Genomic DNA, 21871 nt, shown 5'->3' with positions numbered 1-21871 from the left:
ATGGCATTTGCTGAGTCTGGCTTATCTTCTGCTGGGATCAACGGCCAAGCCTTGCGCCGTGCCGAAGGGGCAAAGTTAGGCCAGTGCCTAAAGGCCAAGCACAGAAAATAGTCAGCTGGGGCAGGGAGAGCTTCTCACTAATATTAATCATAGCAAATTCCTCCTAATGAATCCTCTTCCCTAGCATGGGGGATTGGCATCACACTGGAATATCTTCAAAGCAAAGGTTTCCACTTGGGATGGAAATCCTTGGCGTTCTGGTAAAGACAGGGAAGGAAAGAGAATTTACGCCCCAAAACCTCCAAACAGTGCCACCCAAGTTGGTCATCTGCCTTCCACCATTATTATTATTATTATTATTATTATTATTATTATTATTATTGCTATTGCTATTACTATTACTATTATTATTATTATTATTATTATTATTTTGAATACCAGGTGAAAAATTCAAGAGCAGGAGAGAGGATGGCCCCAGCCATGCTGGAAAAAAGCAACCAAACTCATCTGCGATGAGTGGTGATAAGCTGGCCAGGCTGCAGCCCCCATCAGTTCAGTAAACACTAATGATGAGGAGAGCACAGCCTGTCAGCAGTGATAAAGAAGAGGCTAAACACTCTATTAGTTTTTCATTTTGTGAATTAATGTTTTTTATGGCGTGTGTACACGCGCTGGTTAATGAATTGTCTCGTTAGAGCTGCCTGCGGAGCTCCTCGTCTGCCTCTGCTGGCAGGCATAAATTTCACAGGGAAATTAGCACTTTTAAAAAGGCAGTAACTCCTCCAAAAGTGGTTTGTTTTCCACTAGTTTTTGCACATATGTAGCTGGAGAGAGAGGGATTATCAGGGAAAAACTTGTCTCTGAGAGCTAAAGGGGCAGGAGGAAGAAAGGCAGTGGGAGGGTCTAGCTCCATCCTACAATAACACATGGAAAGTCTTGCTTGCCCAACACTTTGAGTATTTTGCATTCAAATCTGCAACGGGTGTTGTTTTTTTCCTTTTTTTTTTAAAAAAAAGACTTGATTCATTTACAAAACTCTGAACTGAAATCCATCGTGTGGGTTGCAGAGCAGGATTTTCTTCACTGGGGGATGCAAATTGTGCAGCTGCAGGCAGGCCTTGGAGAGCAACCACGGTTGTAGACGTTGAATAAGGAAGCAGCTCCCTGTAGGTTCTCCCAGTGTGATGCAGCTAAGAAGGCTCCTCCATGTTAAATTTTCCTGTTTTCAGTAATTTCAGATGCAACATTCCCCTTCCCTACCCTTCTCAGAAATATTGCTTCTTGGGCTGAATTATGCAACTGCAGAACTGCCTTGATTTAGAAAGCTTAGCAAATATCCATTAATCTGCCTTTGAGTTACAGCAGGTATTTGGGCCCTGTTAAACATTTCCCACCCTTCTCTGTGCTTGGCTAGGCAAAACCAGTCACCCACTTCACTTGGCTCTTATTAAACGCAGGGCAAAATTGCAGCTCCAGCAAAGCCAATGGAGACACTTCCATCAATCCCATGGAGCCAGCAGTTCACTCCAAGCTAATTTCTTTCCCTACTAAAGTCAGCAGCAGCTTTGTCAGTGATTTCAAGAAGTACAGAAGAAATATTGACAGATGTAAACGTTTGTGAATGAATCAGTAAAACAAGTGAAAGAAAATTCCAAACTCTCAAGGCCACCTGCTTTGGCAAAGGCCCTGTGTCCTTAGCACTGATGGAGACTATTTAAACTTACATGTTAATAAAGAATGCTTCAGAGACTTAAGAATAACGCCCATAGCATAAAATTAATAGCATTTCAATGGTTGGAGCATGCTGTGTCTGGAGGTGGTCAAGTGGGCCAGAAAAGGGGATAGGACTAGAAACCTGTTGAGATGCCACGAAAGTGCCCATGGAAACACAAATGCCCACAAAACCATAAATTCATTTTTTTGCTGGATTAGCATCGCTGCAAAACTTCTCTGGACAGGAGACATCCTGAGAGGGATATATTTGTAAAAGGATTTTAATCTCATAGTCTTCTGAGCTCTCTAGGAGAACAAGGAAGGGAAGTGCTGAAGTCAGGTGGTGTCATGATGCCCAAGAGCTATGATGCTCTTTGCAAAGAGGTGGGAACAAGGTGAGGAAAGTATAAAGCAGATAAATACAGGGAAGTATATACCTTAAGGGTCTTTTTTTATTTTATTTTTTGAGTTCAACATGGCAGTTTTTAGGAGGATGTTCATTTTTAAGTAGATTGGTCTACAAAACAACAGGATGAGTAGCATGAAGATCTATGCTGGAAGACAAACAGGAAGGAATGAGTCTCTTCCAGCAGGATACAGAGAAACATGTGAATCTGAAAATCCAGGGAACTATGGATGTTGTCGAAATAGGGTGACAAATGGGAAAATTGCTGGACCTACTCACAGGAAAGGAGATGGGCACATCGCAAAGACCACATTACATCAGCAGAACATTATGCTCTGCATCAGCACTCGCACACAGACTGTTTCTCCCTGATTTCTGCTTATTTAAGATCCATTTGCTTCAAATCCTGCAAGAAGATAAATGCCAATTAGATGAGACCAAACATTTAGCCCACACATGGTGGGAGAGTTTCTGATGTCAATGGTGAGGCCACAAGTCCAAGTCCTGTCACCTAGTTTTGAAAATGATTTTGATCCATCCACGCTCTAAGGTGCTACCTATAGCAAAGGAGAAGAATGCGGATCTACTGCTATTAGTCTTTGATACCAATGAGACATTTTCTTCAGAAGAGATAAACAGCTCCTAATGCATGAACCAAGAGGTGCAGAGGGCTGGTGTAGACAGCAGGCTCTTTGGAGGAATATCCACCAAGACCATGATTTCTTGGCATTGCTCATGAGGGATCCTCAGTGTAAAATGGTATGAAATCACTGTTAATTAGGTCACTTATTTACACGACAACCCGCAGTGTTTAAGCCTGCTGGGTGGGGGGAAAGGAATACAGGAACAAGAGTAATTAGTGTAATCACAACAATAAGCTACGTGCTGACCCCGCACACCAGATCAACACGTGGGACAGCGTCGCAGCCGTGAGCCTGTTGTCTGAGATGAAGTACCATAAATGGTCAGAAAAACAACGTCTCCTTTCCTAACCATTAAATATTTGATGTAGAGCTTCGAGGCTGGAGAAAGCAGTAACCAGTAATCCATAAGGACAGCTCTGCTGCAGAGCTTCAAGAGAAAAGAAGAAAGGCACTGGGCGATGACTTTCACAAGAAAACAAAAGCTCTTCATTAACTTAGTTGACTGATGGCTATGTGGTTTTAATCCCTAGGATCCAGCAAAGCAGGCCCATATCTGAGCTAGGAAATTTTATCATCAAAATTATAACACAAATCAAAGCAATCTCTTAAAGCTCAGGCCCTATCAAAGCAGCTGCTGTGTCCTCAGGAGCTCAGCAGCTCTCTGCCAGTATGGAAGGTTGACCCATCCGTCTGGATGGCAGAGCAGGAAAGAGATCAGCATGGGACAAGGGCATCTCCCTTCAGACTGTGCACACTCCCTGCCTTGAGATGAAGAAAAGAGAGGTTAGGAAGGCTCCGAATGACCGAGAAAGGGGCTCGACCAAGTTTTCAGTTTTTAACATTCACAGAACATAGCACTCACCGTTCTGCCTCTTGACTTAAGTGAAATAACAAAAAATGGGATGATGAGACTGCTTAAGAAGCTAGGATGGAAAGTGCCCATTTAGAACAAGTTCTACTGAAGCCATAGAATATCATTAGATAATGCAAGCCCTCTAAACGCAGCTTTTTAACTTAAAGACAGATGTTTTGCATCAGGGAGAGATGTGCAGGCTTTTCTGCTTTACAAGGAAATGCACTTTTGCCATGGCAAGACGAGGCAAGAGAATTCACTGGTTCTGCAGCTGCATGAGACCAGGCCTGTGTGGATCATCTTTAGTTGGGCTTTTAAGTAAGGCTGTCTGTTAACAGAAGGTCTCTCTGAAAAGAAGCAACTGATACTGCAAAATGTACATGGTCAGTGACAGCAAAAAAAAAAAAGAAAAAAAAAGAAAAACCCAAGCCCCAGCTTATGAGAAATACAGCCACATCTAAAAGCTGAATTCAGTCCATTCGACACACTGGGGTTAAGCACAAGCGCGGCCGAGTTCACTGCTGCAACGTGGCTTGACTGCTAAATGAAAGGCATCAATTTTAACACCACGTCGGGCCTGATTTTCCTTTGTACTGAGGCCCCTTTGCGGCACTTTGCCAGCAGAAAAGGGCCTTAAAGTGACTGTAAATTATAGCCCCTTTACTCCGGCAGAGTGATATAAAGGGGCTCCAACATCAATTTTAAAGACCTCACTTTCTCGAGTGCTGCAGCATCAGCCATCGAAGCCTATTCTGGTAGCAGGAGGCCTGTGGCACAAGGCAGAGGGACGGATGACACGCGGGATGCTAAGTGGCCCTCATCCTGTAATGGCCTTCACTTACCTTTTCCAAGTATTCTGAGATCTGTGGCTGGAAAATGCAATGCAAATGCTGAGCATTAAGAAGAGCCAGGTGATGACAGGTAATCTGCACTATTTGCTTAAAAGCCAAGCATTTTTTCTCTTGCACTTCTTGGTTAAGCTCCATCTCACTGGGAAGGCTGCAGGTGATGGTGCCCATCTGGAGAAGCAGCAGTGATGGCATCTTCTTCACGTCATCCCTTGATTCCGGGGGGGAATTGCTTGTGAATAGGAGAAGGTCATCTGCTTTGGAGCCATCCAGGGTAAAAGAAGCTTGCCATATGGATTGCTCATCTCTAGGAAAGGCCCGGAAGAACTGCAGACGCCTCACACTGAGTTTGGGCCAAGCTCTGCCCTCGTTAGAACACAAATCACAGCAACTTCTCCTTGCTGAATCCCCAGAAAACACTTCTGCATTTTATAACACCTTAAAAACCCACTGACAGACCAAATTACCTTCTGATAGCAATCCTAACAGACCTCAGCTCGCAGGGCACAGCCAAGTTCTCTCTACCCTCCAGCATCCACGGATGGAGCCAGCGATTCCTCAGCTTTATTGCTGGTGTCCTCATGATTTCACTTCTACGAGTTTCTGCAATGAAACCTGTCAGGTTCATAACCCCATCCGAGATGAAGGCTGCAAATGTGGAAACCGCTGGATTAGCGTCAAATATGGCAATGGGAAGTATTAGCGCTACGGGAGAATTGCTGTGTTTCAAATATTTTTTTTATCAAATATCTAGAGTTCAACTTTCAGCCACTGCAGGCACGGGGGGAGCCTGAAGCCTGCCTGAAGTCAGGCTCACGTAGAAGACCTTGAATCTTGCCATTTTCCAGGGTTTTTGTGGCAATGGGTTCTCTTTAAACGGTTCTTGTGGCAACATCTGAGGGACACTGGGGAGGATGCGGAGGATCTGGGGTGTAAAATCATGAGCAGGGCCAAGCTGAACCTTAAGAGGACAGTCCATAAGTCTTCAGTTTGGTTTGGTTGCCCCAAAATTCTTCATTTAAGATGAGAAGCAGAAAGTGAGGATAATGGAGTTGGCAAAGCTTTGGACAGATGCAAGCCTATCTACTTATCAATAGACATGCACAAACTCATACTGTAAATGTAAATACTTTATGGGTATAAATTAAAACCCAGGCAGCTCCACGTCCATGTGAGGAAGAACTTCCTTGGTGTGAGGGTGCCAGAGCCCTGGCACAGGCTGCCCAGAGAGGCTGTGGAGGCTCCTTCTCTGGAGATGTCCAACCCGCCTGGATGCCACCCTGTGCCCCGTGCTCTGGGTGTCCCTGCTGGAGCAGGGGCTGCACTGGGTGATCCCTAGAGGTCCCTTCCACCCTCAGCCATTCTGGGATTCAGTGATACTTCACTTGGCTTCCAAAAAGTCATCTAGAAGAGAAGACCAGCCTGGCTTCATGTTTTAAATACAGTGCTCCGTTCAGCTGGGCGCGAGCTGCTGACTGCAGCATCCAAAGTCAAGAAGATGCCAAAAGGGCTTCCAAAGGGCACCCACAGCTCGCTGCACTAATGGCTCATCTTCCATCTTTCTATCCACCCACAAAATGCAATCACTTTAAAAATATAAAGATTGCCCCAACTTCTTCATCATCCATAATGATGGATGATATTTTTTTTCAATATTCAGAGGGTTTCAGACGGCTGAAGTTCAGGCAGGGGAAAAGGATGTGTGCGCAACACATCTGTACAGCACAGCTGTGGAGCAGCAGAGGAAGAGGAGAGGAAATCTCACTCCCTTTTTCATATATAACCTATTAAAAATTTTCTCGACTTCCCTGGCTAATTCATCCACTTCCTGCAACTTTAATCCCGAAATGGTTATTGTTAAAAAGAAGTTTGTATTCCCTCAAAAGACAAGAGAAGAAGAAAATGACTTTGTCATATCTGAGTGCTTCGGAAAATACAAAATCCAATTCTGAGGGAATGCAGATAAGGGGAGAGCCAGGGAAGAGCCATCAGCTTAGCAAACACTAAATAATGAAGAATGCTGAGACTGCCCAGCATGATAAAACACTCTATTAGCAAGACTGTTTTTAAATGGGTGATAATTGTGGCACATTCACAGTGAAAGGTTATTGAATTTTTATTTGGAGTAAGGGGGCCTTCGGCAGCCCAACCACAAAACCAACCAGAAAAACCCTCTTTTTTTAGCAGGTTTCCCAATAGACATCCAATACGTCTCCAAGTCTGTCTCGCCGTGTCCTAACATTTTAGCTATGTCCAGAAGTTGCCCATTTACAGTCAAGGAAAAAGCAGTAGACTTTCTCCAAGGATGGACAGCGCAGCTACCACCACTACACCATGGACATGGTGGAGATGATAGGGTATTTCTGGCAAAGCACCAATAATTCTGGTCCCAACTGAGTGAGGCCAAGATTTAATTTCAAGGTTCCAAGATAGCAGTGAGCCTCTAGAAAATGAAGGTCCCAAAAATGGGCATGTGCTTTCTATCTGCCACTTGCTCACATATTAGAAGGGCAGAAAACTCCCCAAATATTGGGAAAACACACTTTGGCTAGGAAATGAGACACAGCGTGCAGGAGAGCGGGTACCAAAACTGAAGGGTGAGGTAGTTAAGATGCACATTGAGTCGTCATCGTAACAAGGAGCACCAGTCAGTTGAGTCCAGTTGAGTACTAGTTGAGTTGGTTGCTCAAGTTGGTTCCTTACTTCTTTCTTTTCCTCATCATGCATTGGCCCAACATGCAGTGTGCACAGATAATAAAACCCTGCCCGTTAATGGGATTATTACCAGCTAATGGGATTACTGCTTTTGTTCAGGCATAGACACCATAATGCAGCATTTATTCCAAAGAACAACACACAATAAAGCAGAAGATGATAGAGTTGCTCAAGGGAAGGCAGCAGCTGCCCAACAGCTCAGTTCAGCTCCCAACACTGAGCGGGGGGCAGTAACGGCCTCCTGCTTGTGTAGGAAGACCCTAGCAGTCCAGATGGGCTAATCTTCGGTTTCACACCTGCACATCTTAAAAACAAAGTCGTGCTCAACTGAAGAATGGTCTAAGAGAGGTTGTGGAGTCCCCTTCTCTGGAGATCTTCCAAACCCGCTTGGACGCAGTCCTGTGCCACGTGCTCTAGGTGACCCTGCGTGTGCAGGGGGTTGGACTAGATGATCCCTAGAGGTCCCTTCCAACCTTGAGCATTCTATGATCCTATGATTCTAAGAGGTCAAGCAACTTTTGAAGGGCTGGGAGTCGAGGAAGCCACTCAGGGCAATCTGGATCTGAGTTTGAGGAGCTACAGTAAAGGGTAGCAAAAAAAGAAATCCTTCATTCAGCTCTACTTTTGCCCAGTTTTCTTCCTTCCCGTGCCCTGATTCTCATTAACATGCTGGGGCTGGCAGCAATCTGATGCTCAGAAATGCAGGTGATCAAACCAGCAAAGAGGAGTGTGGAGCAGCCCGCATTAACTTTGCATGACTTCGAAACAAAACTCGGTGGTTTTAGCTCCGTTCTCCTCCCAGCACAGCCCAGGCACATTTGCGTTGCCGTTCTCCTCCTCGTCCGGGTGGGAAGCTCACAGGCAGCTCATCTCATTTTCCCTCTGTTCTTCATTCTTTGTATTCTCCTCCCCAAAGAACTGTGCTCCTCCATATATCATTGCTGGATTTGTAAATACTTCTGACTTACACCACCACCTGTGCCCCTCGGCACCGCTTTTTCTTTCTCCCATATAGACCGTGGTCGGCTCTATTGATGTTCCATTTATGAGGAAGATCCCACCAGGTTTCATTTATAACCACGAGGTCAACAGCCACTATCAGTTCCTAACATCGATGCTTCTTCCTCTTGTTTCCGACACTCCTGGCATTTGTATACAGCCATTTCAGTGTGTCTGTATAAAGTTATTACAAAGGAAGATGGATTTTTATTGTCAGCAGGATGCTGCCAAATAAAATATTACACTTCCTACTTTTATGAGTATTCACAGCTGCATGTAGCATCCTCTCAGAACCTTGGAAGTCAAGTGTGTGCCCTTTTATGTTTGGAAAATATTGAGGTTTTGAGGTCCAGATAAAACTGAAATTATCAAGGATGAGTCTGATTCTGACAATTGTGACAGAACATAACTCTTCATCCAAAAGTAGTCCCTCTGGAACTAAAATAAAGTTCTGGGAATTTCGCTATTGAATTTTAAGAGCATTTGCCTTAAGATTACCACTCAGCTAGAGAGAAGCGCTATCCATAGCTGAGATATAAAGTGACCACTGTTCTGTTTAGTACCAACAAATGTCCCCATCACCTTCTTGGAAAACAAGACTGAGGTGATTTTCAATGCTGAATTCTCCACTGAAATGTGCTTTTGGGTGACAGCACTGCTAGAAATGGCCAAAATGCAGTCCCTCCTCAGTATGTCCCCTTTTACCCAGGTATCCTACCAAGCTAAGCAAGGTTTTTTCTTTGTTCAGCTCTTCTTCTCTACTCCTCATCTACAGCACCGCGTTACAATTAAACAGATGCTTCCTTCCATGCCCGGAGCAGCTGCATTTAATATAATCCGTATCGCCTGCATGGAGAAAAGAGAGGGTGCTCCGTGCTTGTAAAATGCACGACGTGACACTAGAGGGACCTAGGGCAATGCAAAGCGTTAGAACAAATTTACGGTTACGTCCTCAGGGCCAGCGTCTGGCACATGGCAGCTTTGGGGAACGTCACAGCAGGCAGGCGAGAACCAAGCCCTAAGAAAAGCTCAGCCCTGTGCCAGCTGCGCCGGAATAAAATCCCCAGGAGTTCGTAACAGCAGCAGCGCTAAGGGACATGGATTAAGAGTTGTCACACTATTCAGTGTGCGCTGTCTGAAGCTCTACAGCATTTGTTTCTTGGTATACACCCAAAACTCTTCCCCTAAATGATCAGAATAAAAGGACCTGGCATTTTGCAGCCTATCTATTACGTAAAAGCCTGTTTGAAAAGAGATGCCTCGGCAGACTGCCAATTCTGTTAACTGGCCGGCTGCGTATCCCTGAGTTCTTTGTAAGGAGAAGAAAAGATTGTTGAGGCTGCTGCTCCGAGCAAGCGGCGCGCGGATGGAGCGGATGAGCTGACGGTTTTCAGCTCCTGAGATGAGCAATAATCACACTTTTAGCAGCAGCCCATGGGCTGCAGTGTGGCTACCACGGCACGGAGGTGGCTACTCGGTCAAGGATGTCGCCTTCTGGGCAATGCTGCCTCTTTCCAACGCAGCCGACTGCCATGAATGGTGCCCCAGCAATGTCTACACCACTGCATTGCCACCGTGGTGCACGTGGCATGTTACTGGAAAAGCCTTTTGTGCTATTAAACCAGGGGAGTGATGCTCCTGGCATCCTCACCCACCAGGCAGCCAGAACTGATGTCCCATCATAGTGTTCACCAGGGCGAAGGAGGTCGGGCTGCTCTGCTTTAGGTGCTCCTGAAGGGCTGAACATGCCTAGCAGAGATGCTATGGGTGACCTGCAAGCTGGTAGGACCCAACGTTGTCAACAGATGGAAAATCCCTTTCAAATCAAGCACGAGAGGAGGTTCCCCCCCACCACTACATTTTAATCATCTAGGTTTTGTCCCAAAGGTGCCCTTTGCCCACGGTTGCTGCTTACCCTGGGTGGCTGAGAGGCTGGAGAAGGCCGCCTTGGTGCGTCCAGCCAACCACTCCAAGCTCTCGTGCATGTTGGCCAAGGCCTTCAGGTCGCTGACGTCGCGCAGGATCTCCTGCTGAGGGATCAACTTATCCCCCAGGTTTCCGATAAGAACCTCCGACTCCTTGCCGAAAGCAGCCCTGAAACACAGAGCAAAACCACCCAACGTGACTCGAGCGCCGGGTCCCTGGGACAAGGAAGCAGCCCCATCCCTGGCAGCATCAGACTGGCCAGTGCCAAAACATCCCAGCGAGTCGTTTGCAGAAATTTGCCTGCTGGGGTTTTCAAAATGCCTCGTGACAAAGAATGCAAAGTTCTGCAGCTCGCAACACCTCTCGCTCACAAGCTCTCAATTTAATTTTACTCCCTTTAGTTGCAAATTGCAGCCCAGCCAACTGCAATGCCCCTTCCCGTTGGCGTTAACACCTTGCAGAGCCCTGCAGATGCTTTCCACATCTCCGTGTAATATGCATAAATAACGTATTGCATATGCAGGTCTTGTAATCTTCCCTTGCGAGTCAGTCCTTCCAACCCCTGAATCAATCTTGTTCATATATACTCCCAAAGAACATACATTTCCACGAAAACTGATGGCTTAAAAGGACAAAAGGACAACAAAAAATGCCCCTGAGTATTACTCTGTGCGTTATTTTATCGGTATGGATGCAGCACCTGGTGAAAAGGGATGACCAAGATGAATGTTTTTGCATCAAATGATGATTTGTACATAATACCTGAAATAAAAACTCTCTTCAAGGTTTGTAGATGCTCAAGCCGATGCCGTGCTCCAGCATTTGCATTGACATTAGGCTTCCCCAATACTCACCTCTGTGAAGAGCTACTAGGGAAAAGCCCTGGATGGATTTTCACGGCATTTTTTCCCTCTTCTGCAGGTTAAGAAATGAATTGCAGCAGCAGCTCTCCTCTGGTAGGACTTTTTGTGCAGCATGGGGAATGCCAGGCAATGCTTCCTACATCTAATTCCAACAGCTTCTGGATGAAATAGTTTATTGAAAGACTCCAAGTGACGGCACGGGGGCCTCTGTACACGGTTCCAATCATTAGTTGCTCTTTTTGTGACAAATTTGCATTCCACTTTCATTCAACTTTGCAAACCTCAACTTCCCGTCATTAGATCTTTTATGAACTTACAATGAGGAATCATGCTGCTGAGCATAATAGCTGCAACGAGCTGCAGCAAAATAACTCCAGCAGTGGCATTTTATATACTTGCTAAGTACTTTTATTGCCAGCATCTCACTAGATTTGTGGGACTTCGCTGTCACTTGAGAAAGAAAACAACGACGCTGAAATGGTTTAAAATTGCTCGGCTGAATTCATTAGAAGCATAAAATAAAAATAACCTTCATTAAAAAAATATCTTTGAGGATTTTCTTCTGCTTGACAATGAAAAATATGTTGCCTCAGGGCTATATCCTTGGTAGTGTGGTTTTGGAGGAACCTTCTCTATTGGCTACATTGGAGAACTGAGCCACAAGAACGTCTTCATCCTCAAAGGGATACAGCAGTGTTAATTTAGCTGCTCCTCCATAAGATGAGGTTAATTCTGACCCATTCTGGCTATCTGAAATAATAAAAACTTTTTTGTGCTTCAGGAAATCCCTAGAAAGCTTTTCCAAAAGGGTATTTCCACGAGATTCGGATAAAGTTTCTTGCTTGGAGTGCAAGAGTTATTCAAATCTGCTCATTGCCCATGTTTTTCCTCATACTGCCCATGAGCTAGGAAAGGCAAAGTGGCTCACTGGAAGTCCAAACAGGATTTTGAAGGCAAATACATTAAAGTAGGTGTCCCAAGCTCATATTTGGGGTTTGATCACTCTTTGCTTGGAAATGCATGTTCATCTATTTACATAAAAACCTGTCTTTGACTTTCACAGCAGGCAGGAAACATCTCCCCTTGCTCCATCATGGAACAAACATACGGGGACTCTTTCTGGTCCCTGGAGAGCAGAAGACATCTCAAGGATATGTTTTTGTCCCCAGCTGAACCTCTCTTGATTTAGGTTATCAAATCCTGCGGGCAGCTGCATCCATTGCCCAGATGGGCAAGTAGGAAAGGACACGTTGGTTTCTACCTCCTTGAATGTGACTTATCCATACAAAACACATGAAAATAAGGGAGCTCTTTGCAGCCTCCCACTTGAGGAACCGTTACATTAATAGTCTATAGAAAGCAAAGCAGGGTGCATTTTGCATTTTTACACCTGGGAGGAATACAAATGAGGTCCTCTCTATGATGCTCTACCCTAAACTACTGCTGGGGTGCATGAGATTCTGCCATTCATCCTAAACCAGCAACACAAGCTGGTATCACAAGGACAGCAAATACATCTGATTGCTTTCTTTAACAGACATTTTGGTCTGAAGAACCCCTATTTCACTGCTCTGTGCAAGCTGCAATCCATAACACAGACAAACTGCAGCGAGAAACTCTTGTTTCAGAAGGTAACTCAGTCGAGTTCTGCTGGAGCCCAGGAATTGCATTTCAAACTTGCTGTTCGCAAACAATTTTTTGCTGTTGTTCTGGATCCCTGCTTGAGAGAGCATTCACTAGGTGCATTTCTGTCTCCAAGTTTGCTAGGCTAAGCATTTAAAGGTAAGGAAGTGACAGCAGAGCATGCAATCTTGATGTTTTTCTTGTGAATACTTGCATTAAAATAGCATCCTTGGACCTATGATTCCCATACTGTTTATCAGCCAATACTTTTCTTGGCACAGTTGCAGCTGTAAGTGTATACTTTGGACAGGGAGAGCAGAGAGATTTTGCAAATAAATCCTCCATGTATGAAAAGATCTGCAGTCACATCATGTTATTAGTTTTTGAGGTCCCTAATACTGACAGCTCTGTGGGGGTCCTTGGGATGAATTACCATGGCTTTGAAAACACAACTTCCATCCTATCCTAATCCCAACGCTTCCTTGGGACTCTGCCACCCCACGACTTAGGGTGAGCTCTCACGTATGGACATTTCTAGTGAGAAAGATGGAGATTTTAGACGTTGAGAAAACACCGCAACGCAGCGGCTCAGAATGGAGAGCTTTGCAGAACCTGAACAAAAGGGAACGCTCCACTCCCTGGAGAGCCCTTCAGGTGTGTGAACACCCCATGCTCAGCAAGGAGATTAATATTGCATACCGACTACACAGGGAATAAGGAAAATCCAAGCACACTTCTTCACCGCCCAGCTGCTTCTTGGTGGGAGCTTTCATATTGGGGCAAAACTCAAGCCCTGTTCTTGAGGAGCCCCAAGGGAGTACATTGAAGGCCACTTACAGGCGGGGACATCGCAGCACATAGAAGTCCTTGCATTGCCCGAGCTATATAATGAGCCACAGAGCCTGAATTCCTGCTTGAGGACTGCATTTAAAACCTGTGTATAGAAATTACCATGGCAGGCAGATCTCCCATTTTGAAGAAATTGCTATTATGCTCCTACTTCTAAAGAGGGAAGAAAAAGGTGGTCTGTGGCCTCATGTTGCTCTCGAGTTTGTTCAAAAAGCACAAAAAATGCAGCCAGCAGCAAAACAAACCAACCCACGTGGGCAACTGCTGCCCAAGGATTCACTGCTTCGCTGCAGCAAGACCCGTAACCCCAAACCCAGTTGCTTTCTGCCAAGATCTGATCTTGTCTCAAAGACTCAACACCTGAAGCTATTTTAAAAATTCAGCAATGTGAGGATGTTCTTCTCAGTGCCCAAAGGACACGGCAGTGCTGATGGCCCCTCAGTGGATATAAATTCACACCACCAGCCTAAGGTAGAGCCCATCCTAAGAAGGCCCCAGCTTTGAGGTTTGCTGGGATTTAGAAAGGCTCGACAACAACTTGTGGATCCCTGCGGAGGAGCGGCACCATTGGCAGCTCCAGATCTCTCCCGAGAGGTCAGAGCACCGCGGAAAAGCAACCACCACTAATTGCCAGTCGCACGTCGTAACATCACGCAAAACCATTCCTCAAAAATTTATTTGAATATTCCAGTCTTGTGAAGTTTAGATGATGCAATTTATCAGAGCAGACAAGCAAGTGCCTTATAGGAGTGTATTGGGTGGCTCTAATGATGTGATTCAGAGATAGGAAATCTTGTTAAAGCAGGAGCTGTTGTTAAAGCCTTGTGGAAAAGCCGAATCTCTGCGTCCCTCCCCTGCCTCCCTTCCTCATTGCTGCTAAGCACTTTAGAGGCATCCATATTAACCCAAAAAATCCCTGTATCCGAGCAGAGCCAGGCATTGCTGCATTCGTTTCAACAGCAGATGCGGTCTGTAGGTGTAATGAAGCCAAAGCTGTGAGATTCTTCCTGGATTCAGGTCCAGAGGAACATAACCCCCAACTCCATGAAACGAACAAAAATAAGAAATCCCCAAATCTATGGCTAACATTTCTTTGTCTTCCCAAGACAAGTGCTGGCAGAAGGAAACTTCTTCTGCGGGTCCCACCTCTGCGTGGTAGGTATGAAGATGCCCTGTGTAGATTCAGGTGCTCACTCAACTCTGTGTCTCTCCATGAGCCTCTCAACAGCAATAGGACCTGGTGTCTGTTGTGCTCGTGATGAGCACACGTAAATGTATTTTTCTGCAGGATCCAAAATGCACTTCAGAAGCTCTTTTCATAGAAAGGAGCAGACCGCTATCAAATAGATATGACTCATACCAGCAGCAGACCTGGATTCATAGTCCCAAGGGAGGAGAAGAAAAGGTGTACAGAGCCTGCTGCCTGCCTTCAATCTCATCTATTTGTCCTATTAAAATATTGTGAATCCAATAAACAGAGTCTCAGAACTGGGAGAGGAAGACCATGTGTTTTTGAAGAGAAAGGGACAGGGAAAAAAGAGAATTTACAGTTGAAAAGGGAAAGGAGAGATAAGGGAAAAGGACACGCGAAACGCCTCCTGTAGAACATCAACAATTCAGAAGAGAACTATGCAACAGGCCAAGGATCGAAAGAGAATAAAAATAATGGAAAGTGCCAAACGCAGCACAACAAAACACCTACCAGGCAGCGGATGGGACAACCTAGAATTGGATTTTGACTAAAAGCTGCTCTTTTGACCTTTGTTAATACCTTCAGACTGTCCAGAGAGGTGTCACAAGCAATGATGAGTCTGGCTGGTGGTCTCTGCTCAAAAACAGAACCTGAAGTCAGAGCTGCTGCTGACATCAACGTTGCATGGAGCCAAGTTAAGGATTTGAAGGCCTTAAAGCAACGCTTTTGCCTTAAGAATGCAAATTGGCTCAGCTCATTCCCTATTCTGAAAATCATTCCCTGCAAGCCTCAACACGCTGTTGCTCTACACGATGGGAGGTTTAAACCACACTGATCCCTTTGGAAGCAGCTGAAGCGATTCAAGCTGTCATCAGGCCTGGAGCATAGGAGCCATCCGTTGAGTTGACTGCCCTTGAGCAGGCTCCATGGAGGAGCTCCTGGGAGCCCTTCGAAACCACTTCAGTGCGACAGCAGACATGCCTCGAACCACGAGCTCCTTTAAATCTGCATCCCGCTCCCAGGACTACCCAAAGCTCTGCGTTTGGAACAGAGCTACACTTAATTACACATCCCCAGCTCTGCGCTGGGCCCCCGATGAGAAGCAGAGGAGGTGAGATCTCGTTCTCGAGCATTTCCAGCACGCAATCAACTGCCGTTGAGAGCGGAGGGCTTTGATCACTCCCGCTGCTTGCACAGACTATCACTGCCCGCATCGCTCTCGAGATGTCACTCAGTTCAGGCCAGCAATGTTCAGAACTAGGGGCATTTCGGAGCTCTGGCTGGATAGGAACATCTTTACACTCACATCTTAGTGGGAAGGGCAGCTCAGCATCCTTGCTGGTGCCATGTAGAGCTCAAGCGCCACCAAGGGCAGACCAGGGGGTGTACGAGTATCTTTGCTGCTGGCACGTTCAGAAGAAGCCCTGGTGATGCAACCCCGTCACTGTAAAGCGTTGCTGGCAAACCTGGGAGGTCCCAATGGACCATGCCCTCTCCTAGAGCACATAGGACATTTGCTGCATGACACATAGGTGTTGGAGAGTTAGCAGTTCCCAGGATACAGTTTCAATACACATATTTGTAAAGCTACCTTAACTCTTCATTTTGGGTGTGCTCCACAGGACTGGGTAACGGCTCAAGCTCTCCATGCAGTTGCCTCCCCTGGGATAACTCAGCCTGTGGCACTGCTTCCTTGGCCAAAATTATGCCTTGAAAAGCCCACCCAACACTAAACTAGAATCACTAACATTTGAGCATTGATGGCTTAAACTACAACGGATGACAAGGCCCCTATTGTCAGAGCATCGGCATCAACCCAGCGAAGACGAGACATCCCTAATAAGACACAGGGATAGTGTAACTGTCCCGAGCAACGACATTTTAAATGATTAGAAGAAAGGTCAAGGGAGGATTTGGTGGTCCTTCTAGGTCACCTTCCTCATTGCTAGCACAGGGCCCCTTCTTTTGATGCAGAGCTGGTGAGGATCCGCAGGCAAACGGAGGCGCAGGGGCAGCGAAGGCTGCAGCAGGCAACCAGTGCCTTCTGCGGGCAGGGTTATCCTCATTAAAAAAGAAACAAAAAAGCTGAAGCAAGGGAAGGAAAAGTCATACGGTACATGGTGATGCTGAGAATTTTTTTCTGGCTCCATTAACTTCACCCTGAGAATCAGATGCAAATTTAGGCGCTTTGGGAGCTTGCTGGTGTCAAGAGGCGAGAAGAAATGAAATCACTCCATCTTCCTCCTAACACACACTGGGGAGCTGAGATCTGCCACCAGAACGAGCTGCATTGCGGCGCAAGCTGCAAACTAACTCCACTTAATCCCGGGGATGGCCAGCAAGCCCTTCCTGATCCGCAGTCCTGCTCACCCTCGTGCTGCAGAGCAGCACTGACATCCACGAATTTCACCTGTAACTCAAGGGCGGCCAGAGCCCGAGTCCTTTTTTACATTTCTTTCCCTTGTCACAGGCAAACCTGGAAATGATGCATCTTTGGGTTTTATCACCAACATATCTGATTCAGTAATGAACTGAAGGCTAACCTTTATAAAGCGATAAGGGCAGCATATTTCACACTCGCCCCGGTGCCAAGTAGCCTTCAGAGCTTTAAAAACTAATTATACGCATAGAGGCATGACTTTTCATTCCTTTTGCCCCTTGCCAAGTTTTGAGCTACTATAATATGCTCAATCAGGTCTCTTTGTCTGGCCGACCCCACAGGAATATTAATGGGGAGATTCTGTTAGCATCTTACCCTGCCTTTTGACATCTATTTGCAGAAAAAAAAAAGAAGATAGTGGCAGGTTAAGACAACAGAATCAATCACTGTCAACGCAGATATGCATGAGTTTTTTTGGAAAGGCACCGCTCTTGGAGTCTTCACTCTAATTAAACAAATGAGTTACAGGAAACCTGGGGAGGGGAAGGGAAAGAAAACAGGGCACTGGCATCTCCTCCTGCTGCAGTTCAAAACGAAGTGCTAAACTTTCAGGACGTGTTTAATTTAGCAGCATTTGTAAAGTGATGCTACCGAGGAGTTCAGGCGCAGCTGTCAGTGCTGGTTTATGTCCAGGCTGAACACACTCCCATGTTTCAGTTTCCTTCCCTTGCATGAAAAATGGAGCATGGCTGAGAGGACTTCAATCACAGCTTGCCCTCTGGAGCCCGTTAAGGAAAATACTTGTTTAATGTAAAGCTTTTGTTCCCCTTTAAACATGAGTTTGCTCTTCAAGAACAACTGGGCCTCTTTGACAAGACTCACTCCCTTCCCTGCACCAGGGGCCACTGGAGGGACTGTGGAGTAGGTTCTGCTCAGTGCAGTTTCCTCAACTCTTCCCACAGATGTTCCCTTAGAGAAAAAGGAGATCTCATCCTTCCTCCCAAGATATCTTCACGTTTCTCTTGTCTCCTCTTGTTGCTCTAAACCTTCCTTTTAATGAAGGGGCAGTAACTCCTGTCCCTGATAGCTGAAGGGCAAGGTCTATGAACACACATGGGTACCTATACATCAAGCTGATGGTGTTCCTTCAGATATCTTGGATGGTTAAACACAGGATGAAATGAGCTCTCCCAGACCCTCTCATCACAGTGACTGGAGCCTTATTCGTGTGTCTTCAGGACCCGTTTCCCTCTGGTTGGGCAACGTTCAGGCAGCGAACGCTACGGCAGCGTCTTGCCCAACTCATCAGCAATACCAAGATGAAGAGAAAGAAGCAACGGCAGCAAAGAAATCATGTTACTTTGTATTAGGAGAAAGTCTGATAAAATATGCTTAAGCAGAAAGAAGATGACCAAAAAAAGGACAAGCAATTAATTTTATTTTTAAGCTTGCAGGAGAGACCTATTCAAGCATGGCACGGATTCTCGAGGAACTTTATAAGCCATGTTGCTTACCATCAATGGCTAAAAAGGGCCCAGGCCAATTATTATCATTTAAATTAATGCTACAGGAGCATTCAAACAGCACTCTGAGGAACTGGAGCTTAAAATACGATGCTCTGTGCAAACAGAGAACCAAGAAAAGAAATTTGTCCTCATATCTAGGTGGAAAACAAGAAGCAGAACAGGGCATAGAGATTTCATAGATGACAAATAGGCCTTTCCACTCTAACATACCTGATACAGAGGAAATGTTTCAACGAATGGATGATAAAATAACATCAGAAAGAAATGGATGTTAGGATCAAGATTTTGGCTCTGCTAAAGGCACCATGAGCTTGGCCCTCAGCTGAAGTCTCCCTGGGAATTCACACTCCCAGGGGAAGTTCAACCCGTAGTGCCCAGCATTACCCCATGGGAACTCTGTATTTTCCAAGCATATTGTTCAGAAATCACAGTCTGGGCGGACATCCCAGCTCATGCCAAGGGCTGGGTAAATTCCCAAACAAGTCTGAGCAGAAGAAACAGAGGAGAAAGGCGAAGATGGGGGCCAGGACTGAACCCACAAACCTCAAATAAGCCTTAAGCACAAAGCCCTCACAGGCTCTTGCATGCTTCTCTCTTCCAGCATCACCACAGATTTCCGAACCACTGTCATGCTGATGATCCCCACTCCAATATGAGCAAACACTTCTGTGACTAGACATATTTTACACTCTCTGTCGTTCCTCTCCCTAGACTGCGTCATCTTTATGTTATTGTTCCTGAATTCACATGAATAAGTAAAATGACAATCTAGGCAAATTAGACTTTAATTTTCAACAGCTTCACTTACTCCTACAGTTTTATAGCCAAATGCCAATCAAGGAAGTGATGAATAGTGATGGGAATCACAGGCAGCTCTGTGACTTGTTGGAGTGACAGAGAGGGCTGCTTTCTTCACGATGCGCCAATGATTCAGAAACTAAGGAATTTACAGTGTGTGGGGAAAGGCAATCTGTCCATTTGTCTCTTCAGAAGTTGTTTTAGGCTCTTACTTCCCTTAAAAAATAGGCATAAACAACCTTGTTTGGATACAATAATCTGCCTCTGAAAGAAACCCCTCTGCAGCTGATGTTGTTTTTCAAGACCTGTGACCTTCCTGCTCTCTTTACGCAGCTCCTGGGCTTGGGACACAGGTGAAACATCATTGGGTCATGGCTCGAACGCAGGACAGCTCTGGTGACAGTGACAGCTCGAGGAACTCCTGCCCAGTACAACCAGTTGGCCTTTCCAGCAGGTCACGGTGTTGTTGGCCGGAATGGTCAAGGCAGCACCATGAAGCAGAGCAAGGAATTGCCTGAATTAAAAATTATTCTTTCTCTTTCTCTGACCTTCCTGATCTGGTCACAACACAATTCTTCAATCATCAGCCGTGTCTGAACCACCGAGCAAGCAGGAACAATCAGCAAGGGCAGGAAAGCAGCAAGCTGGCACTGCCATTGAAACCTCTGTGTTGAACTATGGCCTTGCTCTTCTGTACTTGCTGGATCACCGAAGGAGCTTCACTTTCTCCTTTCTCTTGAACAGCAAAGAAGTTCAGGCAGGTTTATCTCTCAGTCCATGATGGACAGGGACTGATAAGCAGGAGTCCAGAAAGCTCCCAGAAGCAATAAATTTTCCCAGTGAGTTCTTGGCACAGTCAACAGAACTGAATCCTAATAACATACAGAAAGTCTTTGGACAGTGAAGTCTCAGTTCACCAAAACTGGTGCCTGCCTATATCTTAGTGGCACGAGGACATAGGCTTTCTTATGTTTCTGAAGGAGAGACCACATGTCTCAACACTCTCTCACACCTGGGGACACAACAACTACACAAACACCATTATTTTGTATTACAGCTTCAACTCTGAAATATTTTACCTTATGAAGTCTTCCTCCTCCTCCCTCTTGGGTCTCAATTGCTTGGGCTGAGCCATGTTGCTCCAGTTGGGCAGAGATTTCAGGAGCCTGCTGATATCGTCGTCCTTGGCCCAGGAGGCGCTGATGACGAGCTTTTCATCCGACTGCACGATGCTCCTAGAGAAACCAGCAGCAAGCACATTAGTGTGGAGCAAATCGTTCTCACCATGTGATCCCACAATTATTCGATAAAATCCCTATCGCATACAAATGCGCAAAGCAAACTGCAGTGATCAACGGGTCCAAACAGCAATTCAACAAAGAATGTCATCTTCTGGGCAAAGGAAGTCAACACCTCATGGATGTAATGTGAGCTCCTCTCACACTCACCTCTCTAGATGTACCTTTATTAGGTCCCTGAAGGGATAAGGCACCAGATCCTCCCTTCTCTTGATGTCATTTGACTTTTGCATAACAAAGATGGTGATTCTGTGTATAGTAGAGGGAGAAGGTAGTTTCTCTCTGGCTCATTTGGTCTCTGCAATCTCAACTGAGCCTGCCAGCCTCTGCCGATCGCATTGTGACTGCAAGGTGGAAACCTGCCCAGTGAGGGCTGGGTGGAAGCCACCAACTCAGTGCAACTAAGTGTCCCAACTTGGGGAGGACATCTGAAGCAATGAAAGGAAATGAAGGGCCCTTGATCTGCTCTCCAGCTATCCCAAACATCTAACAATAGAGATTTCAGCTCAATCGTGTTTATGGACAAAACTGAATCAAAGATCACAACACATCCCAATTATGAAGACTTTCCCCGTTTCACATTTTTGGCAGTGTAACTAATATGAAATCCTCACTGGCAATTCCAGGAGACAAAAGTGATGCTGCATTTGGAGAAGCCGGTGATTTCTGTGTCAGGATTGCTCCTGAATGACCACCAGCGCATACAGCCCAGTCCTCAGTGGTATTTCCTATTTCACTGGTTCTGGTGAGCTGAGGTGGAAAGTGCTCACCTAGTCTTGGTTTGTTCTGTAGACCGCAAGGATCTGGGAAGTATTTTTCCACCTCTTACAAAGGGAAATGACAGTTAAGGAAGCACCAAAAAGAAAAAGCGTCAGCAGGTCCTCTTCCTAAGGAGATGCTTAGCTGTCAATGAACAAAAGACTCAGCATCTCCCCCATGCTCTACAAGACCGATCAGAGCAAGTCCTTCTACAGACCTTCTACAGACAAGGCTCCAGACCTGCGTTTGCCCTTGAAACATGCAGCATCCCTTGCTCCCAAGGCTACAAGGCATCTAGTTTGGTTTTACTGTGTCCCATGAAGAGCTGCCAATGCTGCGTGGATCTATTTCTGCAACTACTATTGAAGAACTGTTGGAGAATCTATTGAAGGTAGATACTCTGTCCTTCAAAGAGACCTGGAGGCTTGATGCTGCATCTTTTAACTAGAGTTTGGAGTTGCTGGGTCATGCAGTGTGGA

General features: G+C 45.7%; 1 protein-coding gene across 1 annotated transcript in view; it reads right to left on the bottom strand.

The window, feature by feature from the left end:
• EXOC4 (exocyst complex component 4) overlaps positions 1 to 21871 on the bottom strand; it is a 301672-nt gene that overhangs the window by 37525 nt on the left and 242276 nt on the right. Inside the window, exons 13-14 of the mRNA XM_088531798.1 lie at positions 20415 to 20570; positions 10094 to 10272 (exon numbers count right to left, since the gene is read on the bottom strand). Of these exons, the coding sequence (XP_088387924.1) occupies positions 10094 to 10272; positions 20415 to 20570 (335 nt within the window). The remainder of the gene's footprint in view (positions 1 to 10093; positions 10273 to 20414; positions 20571 to 21871) is intronic.

This window comes from Tinamus guttatus, unplaced genomic scaffold (assembly GCF_059628265.1).
Source record: "Tinamus guttatus ecotype Peru unplaced genomic scaffold, ASM5962826v1 Tinamus_guttatus_pri_ptg000434l, whole genome shotgun sequence".
In the NCBI taxonomy this organism is placed as follows: Eukaryota; Metazoa; Chordata; class Aves; order Tinamiformes; family Tinamidae; genus Tinamus; species Tinamus guttatus.
Note: the sequence above shows the minus strand (reverse complement) of the source record. Positions and strands in the feature narration are given on the sequence as shown.